This window comes from Catharus ustulatus, chromosome 14, assembly GCF_009819885.2.
Source record: "Catharus ustulatus isolate bCatUst1 chromosome 14, bCatUst1.pri.v2, whole genome shotgun sequence".
Lineage (NCBI taxonomy): Eukaryota > Metazoa > Chordata > Aves > Passeriformes > Turdidae > Catharus > Catharus ustulatus.
The window spans coordinates 14299830-14322570 of record NC_046234.1 but is presented as its reverse complement, the minus strand read 5'-3'; the positions used below and the strand labels follow the sequence as shown (position 1 = coordinate 14322570).

Sequence of the window (22741 nt, the reverse complement as noted above, 5' to 3'; positions counted from 1 at the left end):
AATACGTACTAGGTGGTTTCTTGAAAGTCCATTCCTATTTTCTACTAACCCTATTACTTGATGCATTTGTAGGAGCTGAATACATCCAGAAACACAGTAAGTATAGGAACAGGATGGTGTAAGGTAGGACAGAATAGCAAGGTAGAGCACAGCACAGAAGCAATTTTGTTGTTACCATTGATCATCATGTCCTCAACTCAATGTTTACAATGACAATTCATAGTAAAGATACAGTAAAATACAGTATAGTATCATAAAGACATTTTAAAAACATAATTTATAGTAAAGATTTCAGGCAATGTCAATTCAGTAAATATTTCATTTCAGCAACACAGACAACAAGATCCATATTAACTAACATATGGTCAGGCATCCCCCACACAGCCTGTCAAGTTAACTTGAGCTTTCTTGGAACAAAATTTAAACCCCATATTGTCACTACAACATAAAAAATGGTGAAGTACATCACCAGACCACACTCTATTTCATTAATCCACCTCTGGGTTGATGTCTTCTCTCTGAGAAAATGGATTGCTTTGAAAGAAAGGCTCATTTATCTCAAGAGGAATTACAGCAAATTGTTCTGCCTTGCCCCATTTCCCCAGTCAATGCTTAATTACTGGGATGCTGATAGTCTTAATTAACTATTGCAGTGCACTCTGAGGCCCAAAACAAAAAATATTATGGCATTAGCTTCCCAGGATTCATTTGGTATGAGTATTCTGAGGGACTGACAGGGAATCTGCTGTATATCTTATTAGACAAACCACTGGTTCCTGAGAAACTGTGGAAACTGTCTCCTTACAGTAAGAAAGTGTTAAAAATACTGTTAAAAACTCTGCTAAGGACTCTGCAGGAATCACAAGCAGAGTTCAAATTACCTGAATCTATGCCAAACTATAGATGTGAACTGTGTCAGTGTCCCTTCAGCTGAATTTTCTGGTAATTTCCATTCTAAAGAATTTAGAGGAAGTAGACCAAGGAAATACAGATAAGGTATTTATTTTCTTTTAGAAGTTTTTTTTTTCCATACAAGCTGTGTTTCTGTGAACACTACTACTGGAGCCACACAGTTCTGTATCGCTGACAGTAAAGTTTTCATCTGAAGCAGACAGGACATTTCTGTCTGATTAGCTAGGGCATTTTGAGTTTTGCTGACTTCATGCTTTAATGCTAAAACACTTCAGCAGAGATGAAATTTGATCTGGCATAAGTCTATAGGTATGTGGGCAGGTGATGTCTGATCTGGAACAAACAAATGCAGTAATGATTTTTAATAAATTTGAACTGGAAGAAAGAGCCACCTCTGGACTGGCTCTTTATATTACCAGACCAATTTGTTTCTGGTCTGATACTCAGAGTCCTAAATCTGGCTTTGCTGACCTGGTGGATGATTGCTCTTCCACTTTCACTTTGATTTTGCCTAGTTTTTTCCTAATAAATTGAGTCAAAGTTTCCTGGGTGATTTACCCTGGTTATATGCAGATAATCCCGGACAAACCAGTGGGAATCAAGCACACCTTACTCCTCTCCCAAATATACCATAACCTAAACTTCCATCAGTTCTACTTTGTCACCTTTTCCAATCTTCTCTCTACATCATTTTGTATTTGTCAGAAGGGATTAAGAATTCTCATAAATCCCAATCACACTACATCACAGTACTGTGCCATTTTTATCTTGCTCAGATCCAGGAAACATGACATCACATCAGGCCATGAGACCAGAATGGGAGACATTTAGCAGCAAAGACTACCTATATCAAAAATCACCTGAGAGAAACCTGCCATGCAGTGCAGCAGGCAGCTTGCAGTGTGTGAGCACCAAGTGAAAGCAGTCTCATGTAGAAAAGTCATCCCTGTGCTGTGGGAATGTAATCAGACTCAGCACGTGACCTCGATTTCCTCCTGCACAAACACAGATCAATATCCCAGAAACACACAGAGCAGCACCTTAGATGAACATTCACACCTCACAGAGCTCCACAGGGACCTGTCCCCCAACTCCAAAGCTGTAGCCACCCATCCTGTGCCAGGCACACAGCCCTGCTGCCACCTCCCCTATCAGTGTGCAGGCTATGAGTTTCCATATGACTCTGCAAAAACCCCAGAGACAGGATAACTGCACAAAGGACCTGGCAAATTCAGTGTTTAGAAGAAAAATCTCCTCTCCTGCCTTGCCAAGCCCACCCAATGACCTCAGCTCTCTAATGACACAGAATAACAGAAGTTAATTCAAGGCCTGGACACCCCACAGCTCTCACAGGGGTGCCTGAGTACTTTGTTGTCCTGGTGCCTTTTTTGCAGCACAGTTGGGTGTAAGTCTGTAAGGTCCTGATGTTGTCATTAGAACCTAGCACTTGACTTCATTGGATGCAGGGTCCTGGCACAGCTGTGCATAAATTCATTTCAGTTCCTAGTGCTGCACCCTGCAGCATTAGGAATGAAGAGCAAACTACTTAATGAGTGATAATCACCTTGTGTATATATATAAATATATATATATATATAGCTTTGAAAAGGGATCAGTATGGTGAAGAATTGAATGGCTTGGTTTTCCTATCCAAAAATAGCTTATAAGGAACAGCTCATTTTTGTATTCCAGTAAGTCCCAGTGAGAGTAAACCCAGCAAAATTGATACATAATTTTACCTTTTTGTCCAGTAAACTGCAAGGCCATTCTGTTGCCTTCTAATATCAGTCTCAGGTGTGTTTATTTATTATACTCACTTGTATTCTTCCCTAGGATGACACTCTTCAGAATTTCAAGTCTATGGTAAAACAAATACAATATTCTGATACCATCTGTAAGAACAGGATTGGCTTTAACCCAGACTAAGATAATTCATTTTATTCTATAGAACAGAAGTTCATTTAATCTCAGTGTCTCCTTTTCCTTACACTGATTCCTCATGTTTCAATAATAAGAAGTTACACTGCAGTTACTGATGTTTGCCAGGCAGTTGGCAGGTGTGCAAGGAAGGGTATGAATCCAAATTATTACATATACAGTACTGTATTTGTGAAGTTTTAAATATTGTTTAGGAAAAAAACCAGATTTTGCAGATATCTCACTGTGGTCATGGAAAGTCTGCCCAAAGAGATGGTAGCTGAAAGGTGTGCTGTGAAATCAGCCTAGTTATCGTCCTTCTCAAAAAAATTATGAGAGCCCATCTCTCTGAACCTGATTCTGTTCTTCCTTGCAGTGGTGCAGACTGAGTGATTAACTGTAACTGAGACAGAAATCTCACTTGTTGTGTCAAATTCTAGGATGGTTTGTGTATCTAGGTTCCACAGAGCTCTTCACTTTCCAGGAATTGATTTAATGCTCGGAAATGGAGGAAGAACATTTCACTGGCAATATCTGATATTTTGAGAGCTAGCTTCACCTTTCAAATTATCAGATTAATTTAATATTGTACTATTTTATATAATCCACAGCTTTTGACTTAACTGCCTTGTGTGTAGAGTAATTTGGAATTAAAGTGGGTATTACAAAAAAGTAGATGTAATGATGAACTGATGTGATTTTGGTGAGGGGCTTCCCTATGTTTGTCCTCAGCTAAGAACATTTCATGTATTTTAGCTCTGCCTCTAAAGCAACTGTGGTTCAAGGCATTAATATTTCATGAGGCATAAACGGTTCCCCTTTAGGAAAAGTAAAAGCAGTTTTTCCTGTTTGTGAAATTTCCACATTGCCAAGAACAAGAAAGCTTTCGAAACGCTATCTTTGCTGCTTGCAGAGCTTCACTGCCTTATAGGGTCTGAATCCCCTGGATTCACGCTGGGGGCGGGCTGGGAATGCTGGCTTTTCCTCCTTCTGGGTGATTCTGGGAGGCCTGCAAATGATGTCATGGTACATTTTAGGCTACAATAACAGGAAATCATCAAGTGTTTACACTGGCAGACTGGGCTGTGATGTGATTTTCCTCCTCTTCCTCTCTGCCCCCCCCCACCCACCTCGCCCCTGCCATTGACTTCCTTGATATAGCTGCTTCCTCCGATTAAAATACTACAAGGTGGCAACACTGGAGGAGGAAAAAGGAAAGAGGGGGAGGGAGACATAAAGGCATATTTTTAAAAAGGATGATTCCCCTCAAATCACTGACAGAGAGCACAGTCCTCCCTCTCTGGCCCCCACACACTGAGTGAGTGTAGTGGCTCAGAACCACGTCAGAAGCTGGCCTGCTGAGGAACTGGAGGATGGACCGCTCCCAGCTGAGACATGAAAAAGAAACTCTCCCCTCCTAGCACAGATGAGTCACAGAAGAGATCTCCCTGGCAAAGTTTTCTGTGTATTTTCCAGCTGCACAGGCACATCTAAAAATATATGGCATGGGTTGATGGACTCCAAGGAGGAGAAGGCCACATTTTCAGGGCTTGGGTCAGAGCAAGGATGCATGTGACTTTTACCCAGAGACTGCACTACAATCTGTAGCAAACATCAGTTTTCAGTTTCAGTTTCACAGGCAAGGGAGGGTGCTAGGGTTCAGGTCCTGCTTGTACCAGTGATGCACAGTATGAATGTTAGACATTGTGTCCTTTCCAACCTGTTAATACAAAGGCAGGAAGGAGGGAGGTATAAGGCGGTATCCAGAAGACAAGGAATTCCAATGAGGTAAAACAGAGGAATTGGCTCCAGGGCAGTTCATGTTTCCATGACTACAGAGAACCTGGCATTAACTCAGTTTGTTAGAGCATGGTGCTAACAACATCAAAGTTGTGTATTTGATCCTCAGTGGACCATTCACTAAAGAGCTGCACACGATGATCTCTGTGGGTCCCTTCCAGCTCAGAGGGTCCCTTCCAGCTCAGAATACTCTGTGATTCTGTGATATACTTACAGGTCACTGCTATTGCACTGGGTTAGCAGAGCACACACAAGGAGGAACATTAAGGAGTACCTGGAAGGGGCTAACTCTAGAGCAGATATCAGCATTGCAGGAGCTTATGGAGGATGTCTCATTTATAGCAGTGTGGAAGGAAGTCTGAGATGAGAAAGACTGCAATATTGAAGAAATTTTCTGTAAATGAAAATGTGTAAAAGAAGCACACATCAGGGGTCTCAGTGCCCTGAGCTGGAGGACCATGACTGCAAGAAAGACCCTGAAATTATGCAGGATCTGCTGCTTCAGATGGATCTCCACAAAGGGGCCAGATAGGATTCAACCAGGAATCCTCAAAGAGCTGCTGATGTCACTGCAAAGCCCCTCTCAATGATATTTGAGTGTCTTGGGAATTTGGAGAGGTCCCAGCTGATTGAAAGCTGGTGAACATTGTCCCAGTTTTCAAGAAAGCCAAGAAGGACCCTGGAAACTGCAGGCCAGTCAGTCTCACTTCAGTGACCATTAAAATCATGGAAAATATTATTCTGGGAAGTATTGAAAAACACCTGGAGGACAATGCAGGCATTGGTCATAGCCAGCATGGTTTCATAAAGGGGAAATCTTGATGGTCAAACGTTTCCTTCTATGACAGAGTAACTCACCTAGGAAAGACAACTGATGTAATCTTTTCTGCCTTCAGCAAAGCTTTTGATACTGTCTCTCACAGTATCCCTCTGGATAAAATGTCCAGCACACAGCTGAATAACTGTGTTGTGAGATGGGTGAACAGCTTGGGCACAGGTTGGGCACAAAGGGTTACAGTGAATGGGGTAGCACCAGGCTGGTGACCTGGCACTGGTGGGGCTCCATCCTTGGCCCAGTTCTCTGGAACATTGACAAGTTGGACGCAGGACTTGAAGGAATACTAAGTAACCTTGCCAATGGTACTACATTGTGAGCAGCTGTTGAGTCCCTCCAAGGCAGGACAGTTTAAATCGTGCTGAGAAATCTCACAAATGGAGATAAGTCTGAGCCACTCACTAAATTAAAATTATCAGGATATGGAAAGTCTTTCTGAGAGTATCATGGCTGTGCTCAGTGCATTTAGAAATTGCAGGTCTCCAGCTGATAAAGCTCAAGAATGGACAGACAGAAAACCTTTTAGAAAAAAATACAGGCAGAGGAACTTACACCTTGAATCTATGATGCAACTGTAAAGTGCAATTTACAGCATTTAGCAAAAGGAACAGGAACCATGAAGATGTGATTTCACCACTCTAGGTTACTCAAATAGTTATCTACAGTCAGTGACAAGTTGATACAAACTGCTTTAAAACCAAGGGTGTTTTGGCTTCTTTATTATTACTAATGATGTTATTACCTGAGGCATCTAATCAGGGCTGTGAGAGAAAGACCATCACAGCAATGCTCACACTTTTATTATCTTCCAGCATGAGTCTGCCCTGGCACAGAATAAATAGGAAGCTTTCACCCCAACCAGGTAGCTGGGGTCTTAAGCCTGCTTAAAGAGGTACCTCACTCCCAGACACACTCAAAATGAAGCACAATCTCAAATGCTTTGCTGAATGAGGGGTTGAGGCTTTTCTCTCTTTAATAATCCCAAAGACAAATTGTAACTCACCCATTGGTAAGTTGTGCAGACCAATTAGCTCATCTTTGGGAACCAGTATAAAGAGGAAGTCCTGTGCAAACCAATTATTATTAAATATACCTCAAAGAGAATTGTTCACTCTGTCACAAGTTTTTTAACAGACAAAAAGCAATAGCCTAAATCTACAACCTGATCTGTACTTTGAAGCCATACTAGCTGCCAAGAACTACATGAATAGATATGGGTAGGATTACTAATACTGCAAACACAGAAAGCACAGAGGGTCAACTTTGTAAAAGGCTGGGGTGGGTGAAGGATATTCACTTCTTATTTTCCTTCCCAATAAATGGTGGGATGGATATTTGTTTCAAAGAAAGCCAAGGAAGCATTAGATTAAAATGAGCCTCACTATATCATTCCTGTCTCCTTCTTAAATAGTGACAGAGGATGACTTCTGCAGTTTGGCAACCAGGACAGAGGGTGGCTACAATTAAGGCCTTGGATGATGATTCTGAGACTCACTCCTCACCAGTTTCCTCCAGAGCTCCTCTGCAGGCAGAGGTAGGCTGAAAGAAGGATACTCAGAATATTAGGTAGGAAAGATCTGGCCTTACTGCAATCGCTGTTTTTCCAGGCACAACCTTCAGGTTTGTTCAGCATGGGATAGCAGCAGAGTGGTTACAAGCTGCCTGGCCACTGCAAGTGGACAGACCCTCCCATACACACACACTCTCCCATCAGTCAGTCACCAAGGATTTTCCATCACTTCTTTGAAAACATTGTGGGATCAGAATGAAAACCAGCTTGGGCAACTACAGTGACATCAAATCTAAATGTATCCAGAAGCGCAATGCTGCAATTGCACAGAAGCAGTAAAAGGCAGAAATATCTGGAAGGGGCACTACTTGCACATCAGTGAACAAACACTTTAAAGCATGACCATCTGACAGCCAGTATATATCTTGAGCGTGCTTGTTCCTGAGTCCTGAGGATCATCCAGATTTGGGAACTTTCATTCACGTCCAGCATATGTCAAATGCATTTGCTTTCTGTGAGTCAGAGCTTGAGGCTTCACCAGGCTCTGACTTCACCATCCAAAACTGAATTTCCCTGTGCTGCTGAGTCACACTGACGACTGACAGGCTGTGCAGACAGGCTCTGCAGATGCAGGCTGAAAGATTGTGTGAGTGTGTTTCACCAAACTCTAAATTTTCCATACCCTGAGGGCCAGGAAAGTCATTGCCTGCACTGGCACAACAAGTTTTCACCAGTCATGGTGCTGGCAGTGTTCAGGGTGGGTAAGAATATTAATTATTTGTCTGAAAGTGCCCTGTGTGTCAGTGGCCCCTCTCATCCACTTCATGGCTACAGTAACTCTGACAATACTATCCCTTCTGTGAGCAGTATCCACCTGTCACAGCCTTTGTAAGGAAAAACAGAAGCAGTGGATCAGGTCTGGCTCTTTATATAATGAAACATTTGACTAAGAGTTTTCTTGAAGGGACTTAAAGGTTTTTTGTTCCAGGTTGGGTCTAATAACCACACCATGTTCAGAGCACAGATGGATGCTATGGAGTTAATATGGCTAAAATCACTGGAAATCCCAGCCCACTGAATGTAGACAATATTAAGAAAACAGAAGAGAGGGACAGGAGTACTGAACTTCTAATTGCTTACAGGATGTCACTGGCTGAGAAGTAAGTAGGAGGTAATATTATTCAACAGTGATGAATGGCCAAGTGAGCAGTCCTCTGCCTCAGTTCAAATCCTGCTCACCTCACAAGCTCTGCAACTGTGCTGGAAGTCACAAGATCAAATTGCATCAGCCAATTTGGTGCCACTCTGTGGCAAAAGGGGTAGGGAGATGGAACTGCAAATCAATGCAAGAAAAGGATGTGGGACACAGCACAGTTAGCCACCTTGGTCAGGCTTCCACTTGCATGTTGCCAAGCACAGGCCCCATTTCCCCATCACTTCTGCACTGTATGAAGCTGTGTTGATGTTTTCCAGTGACAAGCAACTCCTCATGCTTCCACACTGGGGAGTGCTGGGAACATGCTAAAGGAGGGGGAGCTGTATTTATTCCATGCTGATTCACAGATTAGTTCAAGTTAGAAGGACTGATCAGCATGCATGAAGTAATTTTTTACTGGAAAATCCTAAGCCATTTTGCAAAAATATGTTATTTTTACTGATACTTTCACTACAGGAGGCAAAAGTGCATGGTTGAGTTTCATATGATAATCCTGCAAGGAGCAGGGAGTTGGACTTGATGATCTTTATGGGTCCCTTCTAACCTGAGACATTCTATGGTTCTATGATAAGTGGGGTGTTTTTTTCCCTTTCTAACCAATAAAGATGAGAAGATTTTCATGAGCTAAAAATGCCTCATCACATCTTCCTTATTTTGGACATTACTTCTGTATCAATACACTATTGTATCTTCATGTTAAACATGTAGATGTTTTCTCTTGTTTTGTCTTTATTGCAACTAAATGGTTTTAATCAAAATATCTCACTGTGGCCTTAGCAGTGATTGCTTCCCTCTGTATGTCACTGGGGATCACTGCTCTGTGTGACCCTGGTGAAGGTCCCAGTCAGGGTCTGCAGATTCACTCCTCTTCAGCATGGCTTTGTCTCCTGATGAGAAGGAGCATTGGCTCAATCTGGTTGCCATCTCTGGGTCTGTCCTGCTCAGCACACCTCACCTGGCACTGCCTAGCTGGGGGCTGGCTGATGAAGACCCAGCAGTTTTGGTTTCATGCTTGGGTTCTGGCTCCCTGACTGACCTGCCAGGAATTGCTGGCCCCCACTGCATCCAGTTTCTGATTTTTTCTTCTGATTCAAAATAAAAACATATTACCAACTATCATTGCCTCTCCAAATTCTCATGTGCTTTGTGCCTGAAATGTTTGCAGTGTTTTATCTTTCACTTTAGACAAAAACTAATTCATTATAATTGCACTGGAATAGAGGGAAGTTACCTCATGTTTCAAGAAAAATAAAGCAGCCTTAAAGTGCTATTGTGAACAGAAAAATCAAACATACAGACAAAACTTAATCAAAACTAAAATAAAAACGCAACCTTCATGAAATTTAAAAACTGAAATGTTATTGTTTACTGAATTTTTCACTTCCTAAATTAAATAATCTGGACACATCACCCTGCTATATAAACAACGGGATGTTGGTTTTTTAATATCTCAAAAACTTCAGTTATTTCAGAATTAAACATATGTAACAAGACCATACAGTTAAAAGAGCAATATTCCTAATTTATATCTATACCTCAAGAAAGCAAATTATATGCATTAGAATGGTATTGAGCGGTGTAGATTATGTATTTCTTTTTGAACAAAACACTCCCATGCAGATACTTTGGCTAGTAGCCCAGTGACTTTGTTACATGGAAATCAAGAACTGGTGAAGGGCCTTGAGGGGAACCTGGATGAGCAGGGCTGAGGTCACTTGGTCTGGGGGAGACTGAGGGGAAACCTCATTAATTTACGAACAGGAGGAGCAGGCACTGACCTCTTCCCTTTGGTGACCAGGGACGGGACCAAGGGAATGGTCTGACATTGTATTAGGGAAGGTTTAGGTTGGATATTAGAGAAAAGTTCTTCACCAAGAAGTGTGTTTACTCCACCTTGGGTACTCAGTGTTCTTTTGAGCATCCAAAGGAGAGAGAAGGAAAGGGAGAGGCCTTGAGGGGAAGTTTTATGAGTGGCTGAGATCACTTGGTTTGTTCAGCCTGGAGGCTGAGGTCAGACCTCCAACACCTCCATGAGGGGGAGCGGAGGAGCAGGTATCGATCTCTTCACTCTCATGACCAGTGACTCAAGGAAATGGCACGAAGATGAGTCAGGGGACATTTAGAAAAGACTTTTCACCCAGAGGGTGTTTGAGCCCTGGAACACACTCCCCAGGGAAGTGGTGACAGCACCAAGGCTGAAAGCGCTCAAGGAGGGTTTGGACATTATGGGGCACACGGTGCAGCTCCTGGGGATGGTCCTGTGCCTTCTCGCAAGGCTCCCTGATTCAGGACACACCTCGCCGTCCCTCAGCTCCCCGCAGCTGCACAAGGGTAGAAACGCGCCTGTTTTGCTTTGCCCTGAATCCCCCAGACGCGGGTGGAGCCCCTCCCTCAGCCGCGGGCCAGCCCCGCCTCAGGGGGCCGCACCCATCCCGCGCGGCGGGCGCGGAACCGGAAGCGGAAGCGGCGCGGGCGGGGCCGGGCGGGCGCGGCCCGCGGGGAGGCGGAGCGAGGAGCGGCGCTGGCGGCATGGCGGCCCGAGCGGGCCCGGCCTGGAGCCGCGAGCGGCCGGGCTCCACCCCGCCCCGCAAGCGGCCGAAGCCGCTGCGGACGGTGGTGGCATGGAGGGGCCGGGCGGAGTGGGACCAGGTGATGGTGGGGCTGTATTGCGGGGACAGCCGGCTGCAGCAGGACGCGCTGGACCGCGTCTCAGCATGGAAAAGCCGGTACGGGCCGCGGGCGGGGAGCGCGATGCGGCTCTCGGGGCCACCCCTCAGTCCCTGGAGCAGCCGTGTGTGCCTGGCGGTCGCGGTCCTGGCCCCGGGGCCACCGAGGCCCCTAGCGCTGCTCCCCAGCGGAGCAGCTCCGTGCCCGGGGCTGTGTGGGGAGGCCGGCGCTGCAGGCGCACCCGTCTTGCAGGGCTCCTTCACTGCGGGATGCTCCGGGCACGTAGGGTAATGCCGAGAGCTCGGTGGCCCGTGGGAGCAGGGGAGGCAGAAGCCCTGCATGCCCGCAATTTCAGAGTTGATTTCTCGAGGCAGTGAGCATATCCGAGGCCCCTGAATTGCCTCTGCTGCATCCATACACGACGCCCGCCTAGGTAAAGCATGTTGTGTACGTGCTTAGTGCATCAGTAAGTTCTTGGGAGTAACCATGTAACTACTCTGTTCCAACAGCAGCCTTCTGGAAAGAGCCTTTGATGCTGTCTCAGTGTTCCATTTCTTAGGTTGTTATGTACCACAGAGCACAAAATGTGGTGGGAAAGTTGCCCTTTTTACAGGGTGAGTGTATTTGTGTGAGGCTGCTCACCTGGTTTTCCTTTGCCTCCAGGTATGGTCCAAAAATGCCTCTTGCAGTGGACTGCACGGCAGAACTGATTTGCTGTAAGGTCCTTGATTCATCTGGCAAATTGAAGTCACATGAACTCATCCTCTCTTATGGGCTGGCTCTTGTAAGGTGAGTGCTCTCAAGGCCCTGGTGCTTTGAGAGAAAGACCTGGACAGATGTCATTATTGTACTGTGTGAGTTTGCTTTGCATCTCTGGGACCACAGGGTTGTACTGCACATGGAGAATTTGTCACTGGAGTTCTAAGCTTCTCTGCAGCTTTTCATAGTCATTTATCTTTTCTGTAACCTGCATGCAGATTTGTCAACTTGATCACGGAAAGAAAACAGAAGTCGGTCAGCATTCCTCTGAGACAGTTAGCCAGAGAGGTAACTATTTAATAAGAGTTGCTTGATAATTTACATCTATACAGAAAGTATATGCATGGGTTATTAGTAACACTGAGTGGATAAAATTGTGGGGGGTCATTCTTTTGTAACCAAATTAACAGATATAGATGCTTGTTTATTCCGGGTGCAAAGTTTTAAACAGGTTTATTGCAACTGGGTTTAAAACTTTGAAGTCGCAATAACAAAGGCTAATGATCATCAAAGGTTTTTGAATCACATGTGATCAAAAGTCTTGATTTACATGTGTGTAGTTCCACTTGACATCTTGTCACAGATTTTTCTTTCTTAGCTACTGAGATAGGAAAAAGCTAAATCTGTGGTTTATAAATCCTAGTCTTTGAAAAGCAAGGCATACATAAAAAACATATTTGCAGGTATTTTCATGTATTTTTCTTCAGGTGAGCTTTTCCGCTTGTATGTGGAGGAGGAGAGATTCAAGCTGTAATTGTAGAAGCAGGACCAGCTTGAGTCCTTTTACTACCAACTGTACTGAACATCATACCTGGGACTGAATAAGTTTTGACAGTGAAGGACAGACAGTATTTGAGATTCTTCTGTATATGTTTGGGCCCCTATGTGAGAATGATGAATTGATTTATATTTTTTTCCTGGGTTTTTGAGAAGAGTTCTGTTTCTTACTTTTTAAAACTGATCAAGCTTAAAACCAAAAGTCTTGCATAGTTAAAGGTAGTTGTCCTCAGGAAAGTTGCAAAAAACTTCGTGCAAATTACCATATAAATTTCAGTATTATATATTATATTATTTGTAACTGTGATACATAGTTATCCACAATGTCTCATCCATTTAAATATAGTTTAACTACTTCTCAGTATCATTAAATCATATGTAACACCTTTGTCTAAAAAGAAATCTCCTGTTGCATATAACACTGAAGGACTTAAACTGTAAAATGCAAGTTTGTAGGGATCCTAGGCCACAGAAGGCATCAGAGAGCTGGGAGATCTTGGCTCACTCTTGAAGTGGGAAGCAGGGGAACTGCAGTGCAGGAATGGCCAGGAAGGTGCTGTTCCCACCTGGTAGAGGCTCTGTGCAGCTTTGCAGGGCTGCCTGCAGGTGTGGCCTGATGCAGAGGGGTCACATGCTGGCTGTTGTTGCAGGTGAACATCCCCGTGTGGGTTGTGGATCTCCGCCACGAGCTGACGCACGGGAAGCTGCCGCGGCTGGCCCTGTGCCGTAAGGGTGAGTGCCACCAGCAGCTGCCATGGGGAGGGCTGGCCTGAGGCGCAGTGGGGTGGCAATGCCAGTGCTGCAGGCCCTGAGGGGAGCACCCCTACCCCTGTTTTGGGGTGCTGCAGGACAGGCAGCACACTTCTCCTGGCAAGGAGAGTTGTGATGTCAGACGCCGAGAGGGTTTTCCGCTGCCCTGTCAGGATAGCTGAGCTGTATCCAGTGGCTTCAGGTTGTGCTTCCTTACTTGGCAGATGTTCAGAGGCTTTCTCCTGTCCCTGAAAAAATTACTTGAAACTTCAACAGCTGGTTGCAACAGTTTGGTGCTTTTATTTTTCTACAGCACAGGAAGTTCATCTTGGGGAAGTAGGTAAAAGCTTTTCCTGATGATTTAGTGATACCTAAGGGTCTTAAAATTTCCCATTTAGGTAGAAATGTGAATAGTGCAAGCCTGGCCTAGCTTGGGCAAGTTGCAGTGCCATAGCAGTGTCTAATTGTTTTGGGTTTTTTTGTTCCCCCAAAAAAATGCTGGGTAGTTACCATGCCTGTGATACTGGATTTTTTTTTCCTAGCTTCTTTCTGGAGGTTGTTTTTGGTTTGGTTTTTGGGGGATTTGTTTGTTTGGGGTTTTTTTGACTTTTTCACGTTTTCATTAATGGAGTTTTTTGTGTTTTCAGGGTTCCTAACTGTTTTAATAGCATTTATTTGCATAATACAAGTTAGCAATATGCCACCTGTTGTTTTTTGCTGTAACAAAGAAATCCTCCCTGAGAAGATAACATTTTCTGTTCTCCATTAGGTTGTGATGTTGTGCTGGACTGGCTAAGAAAGATGTACTGGAACCGTCAGCTGGGCAATAACTTGTGTGAGGAAGATGAGGATGAGGAAGAAGAGCAGGAAGAGGTGGAAGCAAATGCAGAGTTGGACAATGATGCATGGGAGATTCAAACCCCACAGCATGAGGCCTGTCAGAAACACAAGGAATTCCATGGCAGGTGTTCCTAGAACAGTAGCTGATACAAAGATTAGATATGCTAGAGAAAGCAGATTAAATGTGTCATCTTCTAGCATAAAGATGTATCCTCAGCTGAGGTTTTGGGATTGCTCTTTGGATCCTGGGGTTACCTGACTGATTTGGTAGCATTTCTCCAAATTTTTAGCACTTTGGTTTATGAATAGCTGCAGTAGTGTTGCAATTGATGCAAAATGCAAGTATGCATCAGAACTGCGTATAGGAACAATTTCTTCCTACACTGATCTGTTTAGGAATTTGTTTTGAGCTGTCTGGGTTTATCCAACTTACCTGTCTTTGGTTACTGTTAGTGATAAAATGTGAAAATTGTGGTTCAACCCCACTTGAGCAAATTTATGTTGCTGGAAAAGTCTGGGAGTTTTGGGAGTCTTCAGTGTGTTGTCTGAGCAGAATTGCTGACTTTGTTTGACTGATGCCTTTGAGTGTAAATTTAGCAAAACTAAGCAGCTTCCCTAGATACAAAATTCCCTTACATAGTTGGTATTGTGCTTAAATGATATATTTATGTTTATTTCTAGAAAAAGTCAGAGATGTTCTGATGTCTTACAAGAATGAGCAGTTCCGGGTAAGTGCACTCTGATAATCAACGCTTCCATTAATTCTCTTTTCTTTCTTGGGCAAAATTTTTTCTCTTCCTTGTTTCCTTGGTTAGTTCTGTGCTCAGGTCTATCTGCTAGTGTTGTCATGCATGGCTTGCCAAAGGAAGACTTCACTACAGAGAACAAGCAATTTGCACTGTGATGGTTCCTAATTTCCTAATGTGGGCACTTTGTTCAGGTTTCTAAAGGAGATCTGTACTTACTGGAGATTCCAAGAAAAGGGAATGTTTGTGAACTTTTCCAAGTGCTGGTGATGAAGTACTTGTGACATATGCATTTTCTTGGCATAGCAGTAATGTCTCTGTGTCTGCCATGGGAGTATATTTTGTTAATGCTTGAATTTTTCCTTCACTCAGGTTATGCAGACGATGTCATCCCTTTCAAAGTCTCGAGAATTGTGGTCTGATTCCTCTTCAGAACTGGACTGGATTTTGGCTCAGATCAAAGACCTGGTGCAGGAAAACAGGTATGTCTCAGATGAAGAACTGAGGTGAAAGGTACAGTGCTGAACTGGGCTGTAGACCTATTAAGTTGCCTTTTCATAGTAGCTGATCATGGAGAAAGCAGTTAGTTGATTTTCTCAGCATCTCTGAGGACTGAGTTGTTGATCTGTGCTAATGAGCAATGGTCTTTGTGCCAGTGGTCTCCAAGGTGTTATCCCAGACTCAGCAATGCTGGCCCCAAGGCATGCAGCATCTTCAATGTCTTCAAAAACTCCCAACAACCCTGTAGAGATTTTGGTTTCACAGAAACCTTTAGAATTCTTAAAAATTGCAGGGCAGTACTTGGCATTTTCTATATTTTTTAGCTTTTTATTACTACAGAGCCTCTAGGACCTAGTGTGTTGAGACTCCCTTATTACCATACAAATTTGCATGGAGATTTTGACCTGCTTTGAAGAATCTAATCAGTGCAAGTGCAGAGGGGAGAGAGTATCATGTTACAGATAGGAGCTATAACTCCTGATGTTTTAAATATGAATATATGTGCCATACAAGAACAGCATTACCAGGTCTCTTGTTCAAACAAAAAATTCTTCATTCCCTCCTCATTGTTCCACGGATTTGGCAGTCAAACTTGTTTCAGAGCTGCTGCAAGTGGTGTTTTGATACATAAAGGAGTAAGTGGCAGTAATAAGTCTCTCCTCTCTAGGGAGGCAGTGGCTGAAGCTCTTCTCTGTGATGGTTTTCTCATCCCAAAGATGGATTGTCTGAAGATGCTAAATATCAAGTATGAAGGTGAGTGTTTTATGCATCATCCAAGTAGAAAATGCATAGCTAGTGTTATGACCAAATCTGTTCTTTTTCCTCTCATTATATTGAAATCTGTAATTGGCTGCATATTTTTTGTATATATGGGTCCCTAAACATATTTTGGCCTGTTCTCCAGAATGGCAATGCTTACCTATCACTTTTGCATAAATCTCTTGGGATGGAAGGATAGCTCTTCAGCACTGAGTATCTAGCCAAAACATCTTTCAAAGCTTGCATCTCTGCCCTTTTCTGCAATGTCACTGATTTCAGGAACTCCCACTAGTTTCTCTTCTACACTGAAGATTTGAAGCAAATCAAAATGGATGGGATATTTTGAACCTCATTCACAAGCTGCATCCTAGTTCCAAGCTGCTGCCCATATGTGTGGAGTTGCATTTATTGTTTGCAAGAGAGCAATAGGCACCTAGAAGGAATAAAAAGAAATAAATTCCCTATTTCACAGCCAAAGAACTTTCCAATAAAGGTTCTCAAATTTCCATGACTATGTAACAGTTGAAAAATTTAAAAGCTTTTTGATTTTATGTTGCTTTGCTCAATGAACCTTCTCCTTGCAGTATATTTTTAGACAGAATAGCTCTTAATTATGTGTGAAATAAGCTGAAATTGGAAAGGGATTAGCAAAACACATCTTCCTGTGTTAATAATTTCCTTGTGCTAATTATCAAATTGCTATTATTTACTTGCCAAGCATAAGAAAAATAATAGTTTCAGGTTCAGTGAGGACTTCAGGAAATATCCAGCAATCAGTGATCTGAGAACAAACCTCTTTAGTTTGGAGTAAATGTCACACCTGTATTTCATTAAAAAATGACAGAGCACCAATTTCCAGCTTCTCTATTTTGTTTCTTTCTTCTTATTGCAGCAAATAAAGAGGTATGGCAATTCAAAATCCCCCCGACATTGTACTGCTTTTGGCAGCCTTTGTTGTCAGGCCTCCTTTCACGAAGCTTTACACAGATCCTAATAGAGAAAATGTTTGTAGAGTTGAAGGGATGTTCTGACTCTTCAGAACTCCGGCCTCAGTTCTTGATCAACTGGATTTCTGAGTTGCTGAATGGTATTGCCAAAGTAAATGGTGAGTGTGTCTGAAATTTCTGTGTTCAAAAAAAGCATAAGAGTTTTGTACTAGTGTAAACTGTACTAGTAAAGTGGTGGGATCTTTATACATAAAGTGCAGTAACCTGATTTGTACATTTTGTCATGTGAACATAAAGCTTTTATTGTTGCATTTCTTAGACTTTTCAACCTGCAGCTTGTGCATGTCATGTATTTGTTAGCAAAAAATTGAAATTGAAATAAGTTTGCTGCAGCCTCCTCAAGATAGGAAAAGTGACTCTCACAGGAATGATCAGGCCCTTAAGTGCTAATTTCTCCAGATATCAATACTTGTAGAAAATAACATCCTTGTGTGCTATCTCCTTCTGTGATGTGTGGTGTGTTATGAGATCCCTGTTCCCAGTTCTTTTCTCCCTTAACAGAAGCCTGCCTTTATAAGATACTAAATAAGTGTTGCTGTCCTTTATTGATCACATAGAATAAAAATCCTACAAGCTAATTAGCTTATTAGAGGATGTGTTAAAAATTAAAATTAGCTTATTAGAGGATGTGTTCCAGTAAAAATGCAGAGGGATGAAAGGTGTATTTTTGAGTTTTGAGCACCCTGTTGTTTTCTTTATCTTCTTTGAAGGGAAGAAAAAACAACAGTGTAACAAGCAGATGTCTGTGAAGGAGCTGTTCCTCCATAAAGTTCCTTTGCAGTGGATAAAACTGACTGACAGTTGCTTGCAAGCTCCCTGCTGGGCAACCCCACATCTTCTTCAGCTGTAAGTTTGATGCTGTGACCTAGAAAAGGAGCAGCAAACAGTGCTCTGTAACAGCTTTGGTTCCCTAGTGATATGCTGAGCTGTAGCTGCATTCCCTTGCCTTCCTTTGCATCTTGTAGAAATTGTAACAGGTGCATATAAAGCCATGCTTGCTGCTATTCATCTCCCCATTGATTGCACACAAGGAGAGGAAGGAAAAGAATTTTAAACAATTGCACCTTCAAAATCAAAGCAGAGGTTACCTGGGGGAGTATTTAAAGAAGTAACCGGTACAGAAGCAAAGTGACTTGGTAGATATGTGACCCTATTCAGGTGATAGGAATTTACCACAGCTTCTAACTTCTGTACATGGAAACAACAAAACAGAATTCAGTTAGAAGTACCCCAGGTCCTTAATTTTAATCATAAGGACAGAGTATTCTAGAATCCACTGACCAGGGAATAAGCAGATTTTGCCTGTTAGATGAGCTGTGTGAGTCACCTGTCCTGGAGAAAACAAACACTTAAAAGCAAAAACTACTCCAGATGAAGATTTATTAACCCTTGTAAGACTTTTTCATTGTCCTTTTTCCTTTCTAGGATCCTCACAATCATGAGACCTCGCTTGTCACGTTCTTCTCGGAAGAACCTTCTCTATCTTGCTTCCATTTATACAGAAGGAGGTGCCCCTTTGTCCAGTCCAGGCCTCTCTTCAGATGGCAGTGAACAGCCAATTTATACCCTAGAGAGCTTACAGTGGAGAGCCAGGCAAGAAAATCAAGTTAAAAATCAAGGGCAGACTATAGAGAAAGAAGAAGATCTGCCAGAGAGAGACAATGGTGTAGAGGAAGTGGAAGAGGAGGAAGAAGAGATGGTGACTGAAACAAATGCTTTGGAAGGACTTGCTCATTCTGGTACCATGGTGGCTATTGCTGAGAAAAGGGCAGCACTGCAAGGGTCTGCCTGGCAGATCACTGCAGGTAAAAAGTGACTCTAAGACTTAAGGCAGTCTTCATCACTGATGAATGTTAATTGAAATGCAAAGACATCTCAGCCCTTTGGGCCTGGCCACAACTAAATTGTGCTTCAAAGGCATCTAATTGTCAAATTACTGAAAAATGGGGGTTTCCCAGTGTTTTGTTTATGTTCAGGAGTCATTTCACTTAAGCCTGTAAAATACTGTGAGTGTGTTTTCCAGGAGCATGCTATTACTGTCTTACTTATTTTTTTTTATTAGGCTTTTCCAAGCTGTGTCAAAATTCCAGTGTATCCAGTTGATGGGGCAGCATATATGCCAGCTGTAAATGGTGAAGGAAATAGGGATTTTTCTTGGACTTCTGTTTGTCAGAAGTTCTGTTTGGGGATATTTGAAAGTAGAGTTTGTCTGTGAGCCTAAATTCCATGCTCTGGGAAAATGGTTGTTATGACATGGTGGAAAACAAAAGAAAGGAGAAAGAGAGGTTTTTAGAGGGAATAAACAGTATATCCAGTGTTTTGTTAGTTTTGTTACAGTAGCTGCACTCTCTCATTGGGGTTGGAGGTCTCTAGCTAAGATTTTTGGATGAGTCATGAAGGGACTCAGACACAGGAGGAGGAAGTTGGAGAGGAGTTGGAGTCAAAATGACATTTAAATGAGAAAAGCAGCCACTAGAAGACTGAACTCTTGTACTCCTTTCACTGGGAAATTTTCTCAAGTAGAAAAGGAAAAAAAGAGACATCTGGGGTATGCTGATGTAAACAGCTTGTTAGAATTGAGTGTTTGGAGAACAGAAGCAAAATTGTCCTCAGCTTCTGTGACATTGGTTCAGATCATTTGCTGAGTGGCTGAGTTGCAGGAGGCAGTGTTTGTGGATTTGGGGAGGGTGATCTTGTGTTTCAAAAATCTCTTTGGGAAACTCAGACTTGTTGTTTTTGAACTGTTTTTATGTAGATGAAGTACGATGGAAAGACTTTCCTCTTGGGAAACTCCCAGGTCAGACAGATGACCCCGATTGTCTCATGTTGGATAATTATTCTATGATGTCCCTGCTTGATCAGCCAGTGAGGGATGAGTGGAAGTCTCTCAATACAAAGTGAGTAATGAACCATGAAATGCATTTCTCTCTCTGTGCCTTTTACCATGTGAAGAATTAGGGCTGAGATTCTTTTCACTTCTATTTAAATAGTTTGACTCAAATATCTACAGTTGTCTCTAAACCCAACCCTAATGGTATCCTTTGAGGATGCCATCTTCTAATATTGCTGCCTTCACTGCTCTTGCTCTTTGTTAAAGGAAACCCTTCCAAGGATTGTGAAATACTGCTGTTGAGCAGGTGTCAGCTCAGCCCCAGCAGGCTTGAAAATTGAAGTTTCTATTTCCTGAGGCTTTGATCTTCAGTGTGTTGGCAGTGCCCAGTGACCTTTTAGAGCTGTAGCTAGTAATTTAGAGCTGCAGATCTGAGCTCAGGGAAGAAACAAATTGTCCTGGAAATAATGGGGGTATTCTAGAAAGCTTTAGTCAGATCATCTTTGCTACTAAATGAAGCTTATCCAGTTCAAGCATCCCATTGGAGATGTTTTAATAGGGCCATTATTTCACACTTTGAAGTCATAGGAACATGAATGCTATAAGCTGTCAAATCAGTTTCATCACATACATGTAAACCCATCTCCTACTATTTTAATCCAAGGAATGCTTCAGAATATAAATGAATTGTAGTTATTTTCCTGAACACTTGATTAGACAACTTTCTAATCACTGATTCTTTTCTGTGGTTGGTGGGTCCAATCCAGCAGCAGTGTAAAGAACAGAGAATCATGCTGCCTGGGGTATTTCATTGAGAAGAAATCTTGCACTTGTTCATATTTTCACATATTCAGAGCCGTGTTCAGCTTCCAAGCTTTCAGTTTCAAATCTGACAACAGAAGGGCTTCCATTTTTCTCCATCCTCTTGGTCATCCTCTCTGGCATCAAATTATTGACCTTCCCTTATTGGTAATATTCTGTTCATTTGGAGGAAGATACCCTAGACTGCATTTTGAAATAAGATTTAGTCATGGTGAGGACTGATACTATGTTAATTGCAAGCTAAAAGGCTACAAGCCACATGAGTAAATTTCAGGCTGTTTTTTGAACAGTGTAATTTTTCATGCAGCTCATATTACTAGAAAATATTCATGTAGAAAATGAGAAGTGGTTCTGCATCTCTTTGTGTGGGGAAAGGGGCAGACAGTTTGTTCCACTCAGATTACAGCCTGGCAGGATACCAAGGAAAAAAAATCTTAGAAAGAAACATGAGGAAAACCTGCTGCTACCACAAATAGAAAGGAGCAGAACCTAATTTATTCCTGTAGCTGTGCCAGATTTCATCAGGAGTGCTACAATGGCAGCTTGTCCATTATTCTTATTTCCCTTGCATAGCAGCTTCTCCATTTGCCCAAGACCTGTGATATTAGAAAGGTGCCTTCTCAAGGCAGAAGGAAGATTTTCTTGACTTGCTTACATTTTCTTCTGTGTAGAAACCTTGTCCTTTGTTTTGTAGCTTCACAGGTTTTTTGCTTCCCCCATCAAAGGTGATTGTATGGCCTGTTCCATGAGGGATGTTTGCTGTTTACTTTTTTGGTATTGCTCTCTAAGTTCTCTGTCTGCAGAGAGCTGTTCTTGCAGGGAGGTACTGAAGGATGGTATGGGACATGGTGAAAACTTGGATGTTTTACTTTGAAAATATTGGTGAGATGCTCGGAAAAAGCATCTGCAGCACAGGCAATGGGACACACCCTTTCTAAAAGCAATGCCCTTCTTTGTCTTTCTGCAATTCCTTCCTCCCAAAAGACTGTGCTCATTTTTTGGTGGGTTTTCTGTTGTATGCTGTGCATGTGTTTTATCAAAATTCATGTTTAGTGTTGCTGAGGGAATCTCTGAAGCTTTGGATAGCTGCTGTCATCCTCAGGCAGGTGGTTTGGGTTTTGTGATAAGCATATGTGCTTTTTATTGGCTCAGTTTTACCTGACAGCAGGAGCAAATTTGGCAAATAATGACCACTTGGAGAGTTTTCTGAGGGTGGGGTTGCTGACATGCTGTTGCTTTAGGAGTTGCATCCTTGAATGTCTCTGTAAGTCCGATGATTCATTCTAAAGCCCTAGAAACAGGTAATATTGTAAGATTTGTAACTTGTGAGAGGCTGTTCTCTGAGCTTGTATTCCTAGCTGCAAAGGACAGAGGAAAGTTCAGATGAGAATTGTTCTCTGGTTATTTTTGCAGTCATTTCTCCGTCACAATTGTTTGTACCTGGTCACCTTTCTTTGAGTTTGTGCCTTGTACCTTTCATATTTCAGGACTGTTGATTAAAACTGAAGAACATTTCAGCAGATAAATGTTTCAGAGCTAAAAATGAGAAATGTTTACTTTTGGTGACGTGACCTTCCAAATCAGGCCACTGCTAATGTGCTTTATTCTCTTCCTCACAGCTCTGCAGAATTGAATATTCCCATGACAGGAGGACTGTTATGGACCCAGAATGACTTCCATAAAATAAAAAGTGGCCTTCAACTTTTCTGAGACAGCAGCAGAATGCTCTGTGACTTTCAGTATTGCACAAGTTAAGTGGCATAGAAGATCTAGTAATGGTGGTGAGAAAACAGTCACTCCAGGAGAAGTTGTTGTTGCTCTGATTTATTGATTTTTTTACCGTGTAAAATCAATGTTTTATACAGGTATTGTGTTTTATGTTGCATGTACAGTAACCATTGTCTTGCTTAACCAGTTGAAGTTTGCCAAATGCAGTTAAGAGTACTTTGGAATCCCTCTACATTCCTTGACTTTTTCATAAATAAATACAGCTGACTGAAGGCAAACCTTGCTCCTGGATGCTGTTTCTCAGTTTTCACTCTGAAAAGTGTGCTCTTGTCCTCATTAGTGAGACTACTGAGCCCTTCTTATTT

General features: G+C 42.4%; 1 protein-coding gene across 1 annotated transcript; it reads left to right on the top strand.

Moving 5' to 3' along the window:
- Positions 1-10693: 10693 nt before the first annotated feature.
- LAS1L (LAS1 like ribosome biogenesis factor) lies at positions 10694-22659 on the top strand. The gene is made up of 13 exons (XM_033072686.2): positions 10694-10916; positions 11521-11646; positions 11835-11904; positions 13044-13125; positions 13913-14104; positions 14665-14711; positions 15102-15211; positions 15898-15983; positions 16882-17094; positions 17707-17842; positions 18422-18801; positions 19752-19893; positions 22268-22659. Exons 1-13 carry the CDS (start codon positions 10720-10722, stop codon positions 22356-22358), a joined length of 1872 nt encoding a protein of 623 aa, XP_032928577.1. The 5' UTR covers positions 10694-10719; the 3' UTR covers positions 22359-22659.
- Positions 22660-22741: the final 82 nt, after the last annotated feature.